Raw genomic sequence first — 18,117 nt, forward strand, 5'->3', positions numbered from 1 at the left:
ACAGGAAGCAAATCAATGGTAGACCAGAAAGGTTAGAACAACATCCTGTGAATGAGTGGAAACGCCAGTTTGTGGGATGTGGTGGATGAGTATAGCTTGGTGGATGAGCCTTTAACCGCATATCAAGAGGGTTCAAATCCTCCTCCATCCTCCGCATCTCTTTAGATGAAAGTGTCTTCTAAATTACTATACACTACTATAATGGGTGAGTCATTGTATAATAAACACAGCAGTAAATTACTGTGACGCTGAGGTTCTAACTCTGTGTGCAGAAATACTGTTTTCTGGCAACCATACAATGTTTTAAGTTGCTCAACCTCTTGTAACAACCAAGCCAGCATGCATGGTTAACAGAGATAAATGCTACAGGCCACTACAGTCCAGTGCATGACCCCAAAGAAACACAGGGGTCACAGTAGTGAGGACTTAGAACAGGCTTCAAACTAAAACAGCAGGAAGTGGAGGGAAAAAAGTTGACACATGATAAGTAAAAATCTCACAGTAGGTGTCAGGTTAGAGAGCTGCTAATTCCTCATTTTGCCGCAGCAAAACGTCAGGGAGACACATTGTATCCTCCTGAAAGCGCAGCTGAAACTGTACACTTAGTTTCTTTTTTTTCCACGGCTCCCCCCTTTAGGTTCTGACAATGCCAGCTTTTCCCTGTGGAACGTAAAAGGAAAAAAAGAGAATGGCATTTCATGTTTGTGGGAAAGCTGGAAGAGCTTGATCCTTGGATTTGACTTGACATCTGAGGAACAGATATCAGGTCAACTAGTCTCCCCGGCCCATTTCTCTCTTAGTAAGAGAAACAGTACTCAAGTAGTGTGCGTATCACATGTATGCACATGTATATGTACATACACGTATGAGTGTAATGTTTACATGCATGTGCAAATGTTTGTGTGTGTGTGTGCATGTGTGTATAAGTGCGTGTGCAAGAGCAGCAGATGATAAGAGGCAGCCTTATCCCTCTATCCCTCTCTATCACTCTATCCCTCTATCCCTCTCTATCCCTATCTACATGTGGGATAGAGTCCTGGAAGCCTTCTCTTGTGCAGCCATTGACCGTGCCCTGAGCCAGTGGTTGACAGGTCTCTCTCATATTACAGTTCTGGCATTCGGAAACTTAGGGGTGTCAGAATTTGGGCACAGTGAAATCCCCCCCCCCCCCCCCCCCCCGAAGACTGGATATAACCCCAACATGGACGGGTGAAGACAATAAGACGATTATACTGTCTTTTCCAAGTGAAGGCTGTAACTTATCTTGTTGAGTGTTAGGAATGCAAGAGGCAACAGCTGAAGAGCTTGGGTCTCATCCCACCTTAAATCATTAGTAATGATACTGTATCGAGGGTACAACTCATGAAACATGCATGGCACATGCACGGCAGGTTCAATCCTTCAATGACGAGTCAAAAAATGACTGTCACTTGCTTAGATATTTTAACAATCAAACTAAATTGATCAAATAAAGAGCTGAATGGGTTAAATTTGGATGACATTATTTTTATTTTTTTGGACAACCATTTGGATTGTTGACTTTGCTTGAACAAACCAAAAAAAATTTCACCATGACCACAGGTTTGCGAATGGTACGAATGTATTTAGTGTAATACAAAAGAGCCAACATTGGGGTCACCACCCCTATCCATTCTGCCTAAAGAGACACCTGTCCACCTGATTCACTAATCCAATCACTTGGATCCAATCTTCACTCCATCACACTCTCCTCTGCTCGCTCTCTGTAACCCCCCCCCCCCCCCCTGCTAAAGAAACCTCTGTGTGTCTCCCATGTGTGTGTCTCCCATGTGTGTGTCTCCCATGTGTGTGTCTCCCATGTGTGTGTCTCCCATGTGTGTGTCTCCCGTGTGTGTGTCTCCCATGTGTGTGTCTCCCGTGTGTGTGTCTCCCATGTGTGTGTCTCCCATGTGTGTGTCTCCCATGTGTGTGTCTCCCATGTGTGTGTCTCCCATGTGTGTGTCTCCCGTGTGTGTGTCTCCCGTGTGTGTGTCTCCCGTGTGTGTGTCTCCCATGTGTGTGTCTCCCATGTGTGTGTCTCCCATGTGTGTGTCTCCCATGTGTGTGTCTCCCATGTGTGTGTCTCCCATGTGTGTGTCTCCCTCATCTTTCTGTATCTGTGTTAATGTCCTCAAGAGTTCACGACCAAACCTGCCAAAGTTTGTCTCCGAATACAAGATATAGCATCTTAACAAAGCCCTGCTTGTCCTCCTGGCCTCCCTCCCCTCCCAGAACACAAGGCCGACATCAGATAGACACCACTTGTCTGTAAAGGCAATCCGCTGTGTGGTTCAGGAAAACAAGTTGTAATGCGGGCCAATCCTAACTCCTTCCCCCAAACAATATGGTGCGTACATCTCTATCTTTGTTTGTCTTAAGGCATTTTTTAACAGTGGAACCCAATCTCCTATAGAGAAATCACTAATTAGGCTACATTATGAAAGAGGAAGGTCAGGAGTTTGTCATGACAGGGTGACTTACCATTATTGTCGAGTGTTTGTGAGGGAACGGTGACAGGCCAGATATTAGTCTAGCTTGGCTACTGTGTGACTCAAGAGGTGATGAATATTTCGTACACGGAGTATGAATTTTCCATTTTCTCATGCTACTCTCGTACGTTCTTTTCCGTTAGTAGGCTACTTTATACCATCTGTTCCGGACTTTAATGACAATAGCACACGTATGACGGGCCTGGAGGTCATTTTAACGACAATAGCACACGTATGACGGGCCTGGAGGTCATTTTACACTGGCAGCTCTCTGGTCACTTCGAAAACGAGGACTCACCACTTGGAAGACCTTGCCGTCCTTGACTGTTGTGAGGTTCATGCGGGGCTGGAGGGCGGACTGGAGGTACAGGCCATGGGCCGAAACAGTGCTGCCTCCGCTGAAAAACATACACTGTGTAAATGACATGCAAACGGATATAGCGTTAGCCATGATGAATGTAGATTCAAGTGTGATCCCTGTGGTGGAGGAGCCTGCAGTCAGCATTAGCACTGCGGCTGGAACCCGCGCTAGCGCCACATCTCGTCACCTCCCACACGCTTCCTCCTCTCGTGAAGCTAATGTGTCCCTGTTCGCCCACTGTAACCCCCCCTGGTTTTTACCCTTGCTTCTGGGAGACAGGTCCTAGTCTGTCTCTCTATTTCTCTCAAACTCAACCCTCTTTGATTTGGGTGCAAATTGCTTTTCTTCCATCCCTTGCATCCTCCTCTCATGCTCTCGTTGTGAGAGCTATTCAACCCACCTAAGGTGACTAGAGGGAAAGGGGTGTGTGTGGGTACCTAAGTGTGTGTCTGGGTGTCTGTGTGTGTGTGTTGTATCTTATTAGCCCACCTGATGAAAGACCGAGTGGGCTGCACACTGGAGATGAGGGGGTCGTTTTTGTATCTGTACTGCACAGGAGCCTCCACTTTCACAGAGTCTATGGTCAGCTTCACTGGCTGGGAGGAGGGAGTACTCTGAGGAGGGGTCTTGCATGTCAGCATCGTACCTGATAGACTGGTGGGAGAAGCATGCAGATTTGAATAACACAAAAAGACAAATATTATAGAACACACACACACAACAAAAAAAAACCCACACACACGTACCGGTATATGCATTTGCAGAGACAAAGGCAAACCAAGCTCTCTTACTAACATACACGCGAGCACAATACCTGATAATATAACAAACATTTAAAGTTGAATTGAGTTTGATTTGAAGTCACCTCTGAATGTCACATGCGGCACCTCCCACTGTGAGCTGTCTGTCCGTGCCACTGTCTAAGAATGACCCTTTTATGGTAAGCATGGCTCCCCCAGATTTGGGTCCGAACACTGGAAAGATCTCCTTGATAACTGGGTTCTAAAGACCAATAAAAATAAAAATGGACTAAGTCAATCTAGACATGGCAAGAATCTGACAGCATACAATTAATTAATTTGTGATGAACATACAGTTTATCACAAGTTGGATATCATTTAACCTTGGGCTTCTAAAGATACTTCTACCATGTGTGTGAATATGGACTTACCACAAAGAAGAAGCCTGGTTTCTGGACAATGTATTTGCCACTGGTAACCTTCACCTCCCCATCACTGGTCAGAGACCACTTTTCAGGAAACTCTGGAGCACACACTAACCTACACACACACACAAGTCAAAAACAACAGACAAACTATGTATTATACTCGAATACTTGAATAAACCAGCAGTAAATGTAATTAAATGATGGACTTCTACTATGCTGCAGAAAAGCACAAAGGGCTTATCTCAAATGGGGAGTGGGGATTCAACCCCTGTAAACAATGACATGATTCTGATATGGGGGATGTTCGGGCACAAGGGCTCTAGAGATGAATGCTGGTATCTGGCCTGGGGGATTGGATTTAGGGTAAAATTAGGTATGCTGCGCTTTTTCCAGTAATTTAGTACTTATGGGAAGTCATGTGTGGCGTGTTATTTGGGAATGCCAATCAAGGAGGGGGGCAGAGGACATGGGTCCTCAACTGAATGTTGGTAGATATCTCACAGACCACAAAACCCTATGCTGCTCCCTCTGTCTCACAATCAGAAGTCTATCTAGTCCTCTTTCAACCTCCTAGTATCGACCTATTGGGCTTCAGAGCACACATGCAAGCACACGCACACACACACACACACTTCTGTCACCTATAGCTGTCGCAGCGTTTCAGCAGTCTGCAGGGGGTCCCCGCCACCTCCACGCTGACCAGGCTGGGGTTGAAGCGCCGGACGTCCATCTTGCTGAAGCCAAAGTTTCTACCGCACACCGTCACCCTGGTGTTCCCTTTCACGGGGCCCGTGGACGGGGAGATCTACACTCAACACACACACGGCCTTTAGGACAACCCCTCAGACGACACCGCAGACCACTCACACTAAACATATTCTATAAGCATGGATCGGAGGAAGACTTTGAGTGAGTGTGTGGCTTATTCTATATTCTGTTACCCTCCTCAAGTTTATTCTTTTACCATTGAGGATATAATGGGAGCCTGTTGGTGGTTTTCATTGTGTGTTCACAGTGTGGGGTTGACCAGTATTATGCAAGTGCACCAGACTGATTAAAACCCACTTTTTAGGTTTAAGAGGTTTGCATTGAAAAGGGTTCAAACGAAAAGGAAAGTGAACCAACTGTGACACTTGAGGGGGAATAAACACCTTTATAAAACTATTCATGAGGGTGGTAGGATCATTTATATCTACATTCAATCCGGATCAATTGAAAGTCATTATCAAAATGAAAGTGCAATATGATATTACACTCTTCTTTTGCCACATCACTTTTGAAAACTGATGAGACAAGATATACAACAACATCCGTTTTTTGTGTATAATTATATTTTGCTGTTACCTTGGTGATAAGGAGCGGGCATGAATCCTGGGTCCAGTTGGAGGAGGAAGGGCACTGGGAGAACCTGGTACAACGACCGGCACACCAGCCGCATTCCATGAACGTTGGTGCCAGCAAGCAAGAGTTACACCTCCAAAGCTGCTCACAGCCAGGGCCAATCAGAGGGACCTGGGTGAGCTGGAGAGCCAATCAGAATACAGGCCTTTAGACTGGTAGCCTAATATAGATAGGGATTGTATTGATCTGTCCAATGCCAAGTAAGTTACCCATGTGTATCCAGTCTTATTTATTGCAACAACAGTTTCATTGTTACACCTGGCAAAAGGCTCCTCAACAAAATACAGTAACATAACCTGTTATAAACTGTATGTGTGGTATTTAGATTTATCAGATTTAGGAAAAACCTGAACTGTTGGCACAGCCGTGGAAGGATATTGATGTTTAGGTCATAGTTTCACAACAACGTGTTGGCTCTCATGTCTCTACTTGGGGGATTTTTACAATCCTTCCACTAATGAGTAGGAGGTATGATACTGTGTGTGTGTATTAGGCCTATAGCCATGTTTCAGTTGGCAGAAGCTTTCCACCAGAACTATAAGAACTTTCCCTCGGAACTTACTATGTTCCCACCACAGGAACCAGGGTCTAAATTAAGTTCTGGGGAGCAAAAAGCAGGAACCAATAAGTCCCTGCTCTCAGCTACTTTCCAAATTACAGGAACTTTGGGGGGGGACTTGCAGCGCTGAACATTTCTGATATGTCAAGTACTTTCAGCAGCATCCGAAGAACCAATATTTTAATTTTATGCGGCCTCAAACACACATCAACATAGAGAACAGAAGAATGATAGATATTACTATAACAGTGTCTTTTAGATATGAATGTGTGTGCGTGGCCAATCCTCACCTTATTTCCTGTGGCCAGCAACAGAGAAGCGTCAGGGCGCTCCTGGTTCAGGACCACCATCTCGACCGCCACGGGTCTCCTATCTACCTGGATGTTCACATGCGGCACAGGCTCCTTGTCCCGGCTAACCACCACCTGAAGCACAGAAGAAAATGAATGTCATCTCTTGACTAGGCATGTACTTCTTACTTAACGACGATAAATATAGCAACATTTGTGGTTATGGCTGGCAGAAGGCTCTACTATGTTCGTTGTCTCTCTGATAGTGTTGTTGTTGTTTTTTGGAAAACAGCGCACACAGTCGAAAGGGAATGTTTGTCATATAAGCTAGGCCTCTGCCTTGGCAGAGGTTCAGGTTCTTCATTTTTTTGTCTTCTGGTAGATGTAGCACAGGGTCAAGATTGCCGTCAGGTCCAGCAAATAGTACCAGTGTAGTTGTATTAGCACTTCTGGAACCAACTCCACTGGTTCCACTGGCCAAACTGAATTAAGAACAACTTTAGTCAAAGGACGTTAAGTACTATCCAATCCTCAGTGTCTTCTTCAGACAGGGTTTTTGTGGGCCACCCCTGTCACTATGGGGAGGGATAATAACTAATGCTTGGGTACTGAAAGTGATACATTGTAAAGGCACAAACAGGAAAGGGACAAAAGACGTTGCCGGGGGCTGAGAGATGGGGAAGAGTGCACCATGTACGCTGACATGCCGAGAGGTGTTCAGCACATCTCACTGCTCACACACACACGGTGCACACCTGGAGAAACATTCATCATCTGTGGTGGCTACACTGCAATTACTGCCCCAGGGAGCTGGTTGGGACACATAAAGAACAGTAGTTCTAATGACAAGGTTTTGTCCCTGACTAGTGAAGAGTACTCTGGTTACATCATCACACGTGCAGACACACACCTTCACCCAAAGCCATCATAGTCCCATCTTGTTTTTATTGAATGCCTGACAGCAGGTCTGCATGTGTTTAAGTATACAGTACCATGTCTCCACAGCTGAGTGTGTCAAAATGTTAGGTCCATCATTTTGTGTATGTGAGACTGGACCCCTGATTTCGGTGACACACAGATTTCTGGAAATATAGATGGTGATGCATTTCTTCTCAGTGGTTTTCCTACCTTTATTTCTCAGATAACAATTTAAATTCTCCGTCATCTCTGAAGTACTTGTTCAACCTCCACTTCTATTCTAGTCAAATTGCCAATGCTATGGTAGCCTACATTCATGCAAATGATTATGTATCCTTCATTTGTGTGCTGTTTCCTACGCTATAAATTGCTTATGTTATGTTGATCAAAATGTACTATATTGGTTCTTTGTTAAATTGTCTTACCAGCACAAACATCTAAATATTTAGTTCATAACAAAAGTCATTAAGCACAATGGTTGAACCAGTTGACATAATTGTAGGCCTAATAGACCATACAGGGCTTGTACATTTGCAATGTTCTGGCAGTTTTGACATCAGTTAACACATTAATTTATGTTACAATTCACTGATCTATATAGTATCTGAAAGGACATCCACTTTATGTTGTCGTCCTGTTAGCTAGTCTGCCCCTTTGAAAGCAGGTGCATATCGGTTGTAGCCTAAACGCGAATTCACTTCTAAATAACGAATCAGAATTTCCCTATTTTCTGCTTCCCTATTTTCGTAGCCTTCTGCACTCCGTTGGATTATAAAAAAGGACACCTGCAAAATATTAATTATTAGAGTGTTGGTTCTCAAAATATCAGACCAGCCTTGCTGCAGACCAGCGGACCAATCAGAGTGAAGGGGCTGTGACGCAGAGAGCAAGCCAAGCTGTGGCAAGTTATTTTTTGATTATTTTGTATTATCTGATGTCGAAATGTTTATCAACCAACGTCAATCCCGGCACTGCACTCCGTTGGGTTTTAAAGAGGACGTATGCAGAATATGAACTTTGTAGAGTGTCCGGTACTTTAGTTGAGCGTGGGAAACTAAACCATTCTAATTTGTACACACATACACACACATTTCTGTAATTATTAGAGAGATGTTGAAGTGACATTGAAATATTGTAGGTGTGATGTTTACATAAAATCCAACATGTTTCAATATCTGTTGTGTAGGATTTGATGTGCAGGAAGTGAATGGATGTTTACTACTCTAAATGACAACTCCTACCCAGGCAAAATTTGGTGACAAGACCACAGTAACAGTGGAAATAAAATAAAAATTCCCACACAACAGGCTCTCTGTGAAGGTAATACCGGTGTGAATTAAAGATTATTATATTAGCGAGAGGGAAATTGGGTTTATAAACAGAGCTACTGTGCTATTCCCACAGAGACACTGAACCAGAGGAAAATACTTCCTGCATTTGAATGGAGACCACTGGGACAATGGGACTTTTCTTTCCTATTTTTCTTTTTTTTTTTTTCTCTCTCTCTCTCTCTCTCTCTCTCTCTCTCTCTCTCTCTCTCTCTCTCTCTCTCTCCTCTCTCTCTCTCTCTCTCTCTCTCTCTCTCCTCTCTCCTCTCTCTCTCTCTCTCTCTCTCTCTCTCTCTCTCTCTCTCTCTCTCTCTCTCTCTCTCTCTTCTCTCTCTCTCTCTCTCTCATCTCTCCTCTCTCTCTCCTCTCCCTCTCTTTTCTCCCACTTGGTTCTGAAAGCATTTTCTCTCGAAACAAAAGGCAATGAGTAGTTGACAGGGTCCTTTCCCGTGATTTGAAATAAGCTAGCCATCATCTTTCTCAACCTCCCAGCTCCCACCCACTGTTTTCTCTCTCTCCATACATCTTTTTCAGCCTATTTTCCTTTCTTTCAGTTACAAGTTCCTTAACTTCACCTCTTTGTGCTCTCCCTTACTTTTCCCCCACCTTCCTGCCTCTGCACTTTCTTTCTTTCTTTCTTTCCCTTACTGTCATATCCAATCTTCACTGGCTCCACTACTTTTTCAATGCCCCCTGTCTCTGCCCCTTTCCCGTCCACCCTCTCCAGTGGGGCCCACTACAGGACAGCTGGTCTCATACCCTCCCCTACCCGAAACAATGAGTTTGGAAATTTAACCAACCACAAGAAGAGAGAAAATGGCAACAGCTGCAGGCACCCAGCAAGGAGAATGCCGTGCTAGGGAGCATGTCATCGAAGCCCACCGTTCACCATTAACGTGCCGTTCGGCTCACAGTTCCAAGCTTCCGTCCAGCTGTTCCCGCTACTCTGAGTCTCCTGGAACTTTTCATGCTGTTTCCTTATTGTATTTATAAAACACAAGCACCCAGCATTCTGCAGGATTCGGGAAACTCATTGGTCTCATTTACAAGCAAACGCAAGAGCAACATTCAAAAGCTCTTATCAGGGTCCCATCTGTCTTCAAGCCATCTCACAGTTCCTAATCCTGTTTGCATGGAGAGATGCAGCTGTTGTAACCCGGGTTTTTAGGGTTCAAACCCTTAAACAGAAGGAAAAGCGGAGTCCATGATGATGCCCCTCACTGATAGACAGAACTGACGGTGTTTACTCTGACGACACAGTGGAACGCCATGTTTGAGGAGCTTAGCACTGGTCAAAGTTGTTGGAGACCAGGCCTTGTGGAAACAGAAAGCTGTGCTGTGGAACCTGCCCCTGACAGTGGCACCTGTGGAATCACACCTTTGTACAATTAGAAAAGGGGGTAACACTTTATAATAAGTCAACGCTTTTTGGCATTTACAAAGTGTTAACTAATAGTTAGTTAATCCTTTATAAAACATTTTGAAACATTAACAATACATTATTAAATAGTTAATAAGCTTATTATTAAACACTATGTTGATCATTAATAAACACTGTTAAAAATTATGTATTTTATTCATAATACAATTCATAAGGTGTTTGATAACTGCATTATCATACTTTATAGACAGCTTGTTAATATAGTTGCAAACCAGGAGTTTAAAAGGTGTTAATGGTACATGAGCTGGTATAGAAAGCATTAGCAAATGGTGAACAAACCATTTACATTACCTTTATAAAGCATGAGTAAATAACTAACAACATATTTACTTATGTCTTTAATTAATGTATGCCAAGTCGAATACAGGATGTACACTATGCTTTGTAGATATCTTAACAACTATTTTATAAAGACTTACTAATGATGCAACTTCTGATTAGTAATGCAAGTTATAAAGCATTTACTAACTGTTAGTTAAGGCTTTTGCGTGACCTAATCTAAAGCGTGAACTATTTATGCCTTATTAAGCATTTATAGAAAGACTATAGGCCTATAGATGTTGTGTTTTTTTAGAAGAAGTAGCTGTTAATTTATTTACCTGGGTAATAAAATAGTATTTTATTTCCATTAAGAAGCAATACAGTAGAATTGGTATAAAAGTTGGTTACCCAAAGCTGTATTTTAATTTAAAAAAATGGCTGTAATAAACTGCAAATGTTTAGCTATTCCTCGACAGGTCTGCAAACGCCTTTGAAAGCAGAGATTTGTTAAAACGTTTGTTAACCGAGACCGTAGGTCGAGGGTTACAAACAAACAAATCGTTTTAACAAATTGAGGCGACAAAGCGTTTGCTGACCTGTCGAAGAGTAAACATTTGGTTTCTTATATACTACAACAATACGTGGGAAGATCCCAAATCAAACACGGCGAATCTGGAGCAGACGCCATCTTGTCAGAGCAATCAGCTGCACTTGTACTGGTGACGTCACTACATCTCCAAGGCAACATATCAACAACTCTTCTGAGAACGTCTTCTGAACCAATAAGAACAGCATATTGGTTCAATTGCAACAACAGTACGAGCGTTCTGGCTAATGGGTAGTCATGCCAGCCGCGTATTAGTCTTTATATTCTATGCGCGTATTGACCTGCGGTCTGATACGTATTCTTATTGCCCTCCGCTGATGTCATCTTCAAAATGAGCGAGATCGAGGAGTTTTACTATCCAGATGACAATGAATACATCAACAGCGACGAGGAAATTCTTAACTTTCTAAAAGAGTAGAAATGTGTGAACACAGAGATATAAACGACAAGCGCTAGGCAGATTGCTAGGTTTGGTTGCTCAGATTTCAGATTGGTTGCTAGGTACTGTACAGTAGGTGCTAACACCTGAAACACACCGTGTGAAGACTTGAGTAGAGCTGAACAAAACGACATGTTTTAAATGAAAAGAGCTAAAAATGCCATATAATAAACAACTTACTAACCTCGACCGTTCGGTCATGCCGGGAAATATCAAACTGAGGTTATAACGTATCGACCGCTGTCACTCTCGGCTAGTAGAGCTAAGTTAGTACTGTAGTTAGTAAGACACATGCCTGTCATTACTTCAATAAAATAGTAATTTTGTGTATCACATTGTGTTGTGTCTGTTTCCTTTTGAGAAACGTATGTTCAGCCTTTGTGAATGTGAGGTTCGAGAATGGACAAGAATACCTTAATAAATAACTTATAAATGTTTAATAAGGCATAGATAGTTCACACTTTAGATTAGGTCACGCAAAAGCCTTAACTAACAGTTAGTAAATGCTTTATAACTTGCATTACTAATCACAAGTTGCATCATTAGTAAGTGTTTATAAAATAGTTGTTATGATACCTTTGTGAATGTGAGGTTTGAGAATGGACAAGAACACCTTAATAAATAACACAAAAGCCTTAACTAACAGTTAGTAAATGCTTTATAACTTGCATTACTAATCACAAGTTGCATCATTAGTAAGTGTTTATAAAATAGTTGTTAAGACATCTGCTAAGTATTAGTGTACATCATGTATTCGACTTGGCGTACATTAATTAAAGACAAGTAAATATGTTGTTAGTTATTTACTCATGCTTTGTAAAGGTAATGTAAATGGTTTGTTCACCATTTGCTAATGCTTTCTATACCAGCTCATGTACCATTAACAGATTATAAACTACTGGTTTGCAACTATATTAACAAGCTGTCTATAAAGTATGGTAATGCAGTTATCAAACACCTTATGAATTGTATTATGAATCAAATCCATAATGTTTAACAGTGTTTATTAATGATTAACATAGAATTTAATAATAAGCTTATTAACTATTTAATAATGTATTGTTAATGTTTCAAAATGTTTTATAAAGGATTAACTAACTATTAGTTAACACTTTGTAAATGCCAAAAAGCGTTGACTTATTATAAAGTGTTACCGAAAAGGGCACTAACAGGATGTGCAGCACATGTTTTGCAATATCTGGGCTTATGTGTACTTACAGAGGTACACAGTACACTGTGTCCCACTGTGTACTTACAGAAGTACACAGTGTTATTCAAATAAGGAAGGGACATCAAGAAAGGAACTGCTGTCAACTGCTCTGGGTGCATGTATGCATTGTTTTGGCCCAAATAGCTATAGTCCGTTAGTCAACCCTTGGATCACACCCCAAAAACAAAAACACTTTTAATAATTGCATTTATCCCATTTCAGTGGTCAAAAGCAAGCAATACTTCTCTTTGTGTTCTTTTTGGAAATGTGGCCAATTTTGGACTACAAATGTACTGTACATTGTAGTATCGAGGCAGCAAAGTTGCAGGAGTTGGGTTGGTGTGTGCTTTTCATTTGAGAAACTAGCAGATTATAGGAATACAATACATTCTAGAAGGGGCAGAATACCTAACATGCTGCATAACATCTTTTCTTTAAAACTGCTTGACTCAAAAGCAGTTTTTCTTATTCCTTAGGCGCCAGGTTAGAAAAGGCTTAACTTTCTGCTGAATATCAGTGTTGATCTGGTGGTTACAGCTCAAAATAGACTTTATTACGTAAAGTGCTTGGCTAGACCTAAAGGTTGCACATCCTATATTGTAGATTCTCAGGAGGGGCAATCCCATGTACAATAAACTGAAATCCCACTGCCTATAAACTGTAGCCTCTTTACTAGACTGGACCTGTACCTGCCTCAAACTGTAGCCTCTTTAGTAGACTGGACCCGTACCTGCCTCAAACTGTAGCCTCTTTACTAGACTGGACCCGTACCTGCCTCAAATTGTAGCCTCTTTAGTAGACTGGACCCGTACCTGCCTCAAATTGTAGCCTCTTTAGTAGACTGGACCCGTACCTGCCTCAAATTGTAGCCTCTTTAGTAGACTGGACCCGTACCTGGATGAGCCGGCCGTCGGCGGTCCCTAGGCTGGCCACGGTGTCGTCCTGGACAGGTGCCACAGCAATGGAGGTGAGCAGCACGTTGGTGAACTCGCCTCTGAAGTAGTCCAGCCGGGCCATGGTGCTAGTCACCTCTAAACGGTAGCCCTCCTCGTATTTTCCACAGTCGAATGAGCTCTAGAGTGGGGGGAGATATGAAATACATATTAGACATGTTGAGTTATTGGAGCATCACACTGCTTCTCTCTTACATTCCTTCTCAACATTACAACATCAAGTATAAGATGGTGCCAAGGCACTGATGCAGGGAGATCCTCAAACAGAGGCTGGTAAATATATCATGTGTTCATTTTTTGGGGAATAGTTGACTTGTCGACAAGCATTTTCACTTGACTCTTATACATTGGCGATCTAAGACACACTATAATAGCACTGGGAGTGTATAAGCCCCTCTGGATGCTCAAAAGTAATTAACTTTTCTACAAGCCCCTTCTCCCCTGTGACGCTCATGTCCCAATCAAAGCACTTCCATTAATCACTTTGGAGAGTCCTAGTCCCAACTCTCCTACATGCAATCCTGTGAGCGTAACCCTTAGCCCCAAACTCTCAGGCTTAACACACAGCCCACCATACCAGATGTGGAATTAGGAAAGGGTGTGAGGGGACGGGAGTAGGGGAGGAGAGGAGAAAGGATGAGGGGGAAGAGAAGGGGCTATAGCATGGCTCCCTAAGCCTCCTTCATCTGCTCTTTCATCAGGCCCTGCTCGTAATGGAGAGGTCCAGTTGTGGTCCTGTGGCTCATACGGGCCGCCACATTTTGTGTGTATGTGTGTGCGTGTGTGTGTGTGTGTATGTGAGGATTTGAGTTTACGCATGGAAGGCCTTCATGGAAAACACAAAGGAATGTCCGCTGGTACGGCTGCGCACTATTGCATTTCACCCTCTCACTGGTGTCAGCTTGGCCATGAATCCTCTTCTACCCTCTTCTATTTCTTTTGTCCATGTCTGGTCAGGGCAAACGTCTGCGCATTGTTTCTCTCTCTTGATTTCACTCATTGTTTTAGACTTTCTCCTGCCATCTCTCTGTGATTAGGCTGCATACTCTCTTGTTCTCAATCTCTTTTTTAATCTCTTTCTCCATCCTCGCCCGTCTGTGGTTTTAGAGCATGGCTATGTTATTGTTGCACAGTTTCTGAGCCCTCCGGAGCATACAGTCACACTATGAAACTGTAGACTCCAGGCCAGAGCGGTCGGGACCCTATAATCAATTACCTTTCTCCCTTAGTCTTAAACCGACTTCCCTCTGTAGTTGGGAGAAAACGTTTATTCACGGCCTTTTGTGTCAGCTTCAGGTTACATCCATTATTAATGACCACAGGAGGAGGTTCTCCTGGAGAGGTCCTTGACCTCAGAGCTTGACCAGGCCAGGCCGGACTGTTGTTTTCTAAACTTCAGTGATTGGGTGACCTTTCCTTTGATTTTAGAGAGAATGGTGGAATTAGCATTTAGCAAAAACAGGAACTTCATGGTAAAATAATGTTGAGTTTTTAAGAGATACTGGTATGAGATGTTTTTTATGCCCACTTTGGAATTTACAACCTACTGTAGCTAGGGAAAACAAACATGTCAGAGAGTTGGTGAAGATGAAAGAAGATGGTTTTAACTCCACAGCTGTTAGTACAGCAAGACCAGCTGATTTGTCAGAAATGTGGACTAGTGTGATGGACTCTGTGATGGACAGTTTGCCTTTGATGTATCTCGTGTGTGTGTGTGTGCTCTCGCTTATGCTCTTTAACAGCCAAGGTAAACTCTATCATAACTCCTGCTGTCCACAACTCTGGCACTGTAGGGTTTCACACTGGGCACACCTGAGAAACTTGGGAACTGACCCAAGCTCTGGGCCCCCTCTCCAAAGACCAACAGAGTTAGAGACGTCATCGCCAAAGATAAGTCTGAGTTAACAACACACAGTTTCAAAAGCACGTTCTAGGGGCTGATTATTTTTATAGCAAATAGAAGGGGTTTGTTAGAGCAGAGCTGACCAAAAGGAGTCTGAGAAAGAAAGGTCTCGGGGCATTCCTCGGCCTCGCTGAAGTTATTGCCAAGGATCAAGGCAATGAAATTGGACAGTGGAAGTCTGTTTTGACAAGCTCCTTTCAAAGTCCCGCTATTGTCTCTAGGCTTTTCCTTGGCACAAAGTCAGCGGGGAAGCCGTCACGTTGCCACGGCAGTGTTTTTCCTCCCGGCTGAAGACTACCCATAAAAAGCCTCACGTCGTTCCTCCTTCATTCAAAACGAATTCAAATACCGCACAAGCCTTCAAACGGTTCGACTTGAAGATTCGAGTTTCTTCCAAGTGTTTTCGATGTTTAACATGCTTATCTACATTTTAGGAACGCGTTATTCAGCCGTAAAACTGGAGCCGGTGTGATACGTGAGACACTGTACACCTTTTGGCCCACACTTACCCAGCAGCCATTGTCCTTGACACAACAGCGTGACGATAGGGTTACAGTGCAGCGGTTTGGTGTTGTGGAGAGCCGTGCCCTTTGGCGTACCCAGGCAGAGTCAAGAGGGGTGTGTAAGGGGATCCGCTTGGCCTAATGTCCCTTTCATACTCTCACTCTGACCCTCGGGGTCTGTTGGAGCAGACACACTAATGCCTCGACCATAAACTGAGGGTGGTGTTACTAGAAGGGGGGCATGCAGGAAAACACACACACAAGCACACACAGAAAGACACACACAAACACACACACACAAACACACGTACACACCCCCACAAGTACAGAAACACACCTGTGCATATACACAATTTGATGCAGAAATGTACGCACACACAAGAAAGCGTGAATGAACGTAGAAACTTGGACCAAATAAACCATTCTTGAACATGACATTGAAGAATGACGTACATTCATGAATTGCTTTGATATCGTTGTTCTGTCACACGCCCATTTGCACAATCAATCTTTCTTTCCGATGTGATTGCCTCATTTGTAATGTGGTGTGAGACAATGACTGCACATGTGAGTGTTCGTGTCAGGCGGGTAAGAGGGGTTATTGATTATGCGTATCCATATAAATATTGTGCACAGCACACTGCATGTGTACATATGGTAAAGGAGAGAGGTGAGGGTGGGCACGCATAGCTGCACTTGGACAGGACATGACAACACCTGCATTTGTAACCTGATTCTGGTAGCTGTAATGACTGGGCTGAATGTGTGTATGCAGGAATGTGTGTGTGTTTGTGTTTGTGCTCACGCGCATGACAGAGAGTGAAAGTGTGTGTGTGGCTGGTGACTGCGAAGGGAATTAGAGAAGCTGACAAAAGATAGACGAGGCTCTGGCACTCCCAGTGCAGCTGGTAGGTGCCCTCTGCATGCCAGGCAGGGTCAGGGGTCAGCATATTATAAGGCCCAGGGTGGCACTGGCATGGAACGAGAATGGCCTCACATAAAAAAACGTGGGGCGAACTCGAGCGGAACAATATTCACCTTTGTTTCTCGGCCACTCGTTTTGAGTGTCTCGGTTCAGCAAGGGAGAAAAGCAGCGGGGGGGGGGGGGGGGGTGGGGGGGGAGGCACCTGTTGCTGCGAGGCTCCCTGTTGTCCCCCTCCCCCCTCTTGGTTTTTTATGTTTTGCTCCCCCACCCTTCCTCTCCAATCCCCCTTTCCACACCCTCTCCTCTTTGCCCCCACCATTTACTCTCATCACCCTCTCTTCCTCTCTCGCTCTTCCTCTCTCTCTCACATAGGCAGTACTGGACCGCATGGGTCAGTTGAACAGTCAAATAATCTGTCATCGCCACAGCTTTTGTTGCTCTCTGGGGGTTTCCTGCCGAGGTAACAATGCAGACTCCAGATCCCTGGGTCGAGCGTCACAAAAAAACTGGCACAGTGAATGATGAGCCAGCACCCTGAATTCCCTGGCTCATCTTGGAGAAAATATAATTACCTTTAAGAATGTAGTCCATTTATCCTGACGCAATGGCTTCTGTCTCTCACTAAATATAAGTACAACAATTTTGTTTGATTTGGGTTATTATTTATTTTGCTTTCTTTCTTTCTTTTTGATAGGAAAAGCAAAGAGAGTAATTTTGGGGCCATAAATATCATTCATATTCTTTCCAGTAAGACAATATTTCAGTCCTGTGACTTGAGTTCTGTAATAACATTAGGCAGTGTCATTTATAGATAGTTATTTATAGATAGTAGACATTAAGACATTAAGCAACATTTTGCTTCGACCTAAACTTAAACATTAAGAGATTAAAATGTAATTAAGTTGACATTGTTTTATGGCTAGGTATTTGACATTTAGTAAGCTAACACTAAGATACCCCTTATACTTAATAGGTTACTCAACAGAAAACAAACCCTTGAGGCAGGATGTTAGGCATTACATAGTACATTAACGGGGAGTCAGGTGGCTGAGCGGTTAGAGAATCGGGCTAGTAATCAGAAGGTCGCTGGTTTGATTCCGGCTGTGTCAAATTACGTTGTGTCCTTGGGCAAGGCACTTCACCCTACTTGCCTCGGGGGGAATGTCCCTGTACTTACTGTAAGTCGCTCTGGATAAGAGCGTCTGCTAAATGACTAAATGTAACCAAAAGTGTGATGACTCAGGAAGCCGTGTGACAAACAACATATTGAGTTGTGCGCATGACAGACTTTTTTAGGTTTGTTTGATCAGTTGTCCTTAGTCATCCGTGTTGAGGAGAGAGCT

At 43.3% G+C, this 18,117-nt stretch overlaps 1 protein-coding gene and 1 long non-coding RNA gene across 3 annotated transcripts in view; one reads left to right on the top strand and one right to left on the bottom strand.

Moving 5' to 3' along the window:
* The window catches only part of met (MET proto-oncogene, receptor tyrosine kinase), a 41,004-nt gene that overhangs the window by 13,580 nt on the left and 9,307 nt on the right, over positions 1-18,117 (bottom strand). For both annotated transcript variants that reach the window (XM_062461317.1, XM_062461316.1), the window contains exons 3-10: positions 13,385-13,564; positions 6,287-6,421; positions 5,381-5,557; positions 4,678-4,841; positions 4,040-4,148; positions 3,734-3,870; positions 3,358-3,522; positions 2,806-2,905 (exon numbers count right to left, since the gene is read on the bottom strand). In XM_062461317.1, the coding sequence (XP_062317301.1) occupies positions 2,806-2,905; positions 3,358-3,522; positions 3,734-3,870; positions 4,040-4,148; positions 4,678-4,841; positions 5,381-5,557; positions 6,287-6,421; positions 13,385-13,564 (1,167 nt within the window). The remainder of the gene's footprint in view (positions 1-2,805; positions 2,906-3,357; positions 3,523-3,733; positions 3,871-4,039; positions 4,149-4,677; positions 4,842-5,380; positions 5,558-6,286; positions 6,422-13,384; positions 13,565-18,117) is intronic.
* LOC134020943 (uncharacterized) overlaps positions 13,368-18,117 on the top strand; it is a 43,772-nt gene continuing 39,022 nt past the window's right edge. The window contains exon 1 of the long non-coding RNA XR_009930459.1: positions 13,368-13,457. This is a non-coding gene — a long non-coding RNA (uncharacterized LOC134020943). The remainder of the gene's footprint in view (positions 13,458-18,117) is intronic.

The sequence above is a fragment of the Osmerus eperlanus genome, chromosome 5 (assembly GCF_963692335.1).
Source record: "Osmerus eperlanus chromosome 5, fOsmEpe2.1, whole genome shotgun sequence".
Taxonomy (NCBI): Eukaryota; Metazoa; Chordata; class Actinopteri; order Osmeriformes; family Osmeridae; genus Osmerus; species Osmerus eperlanus.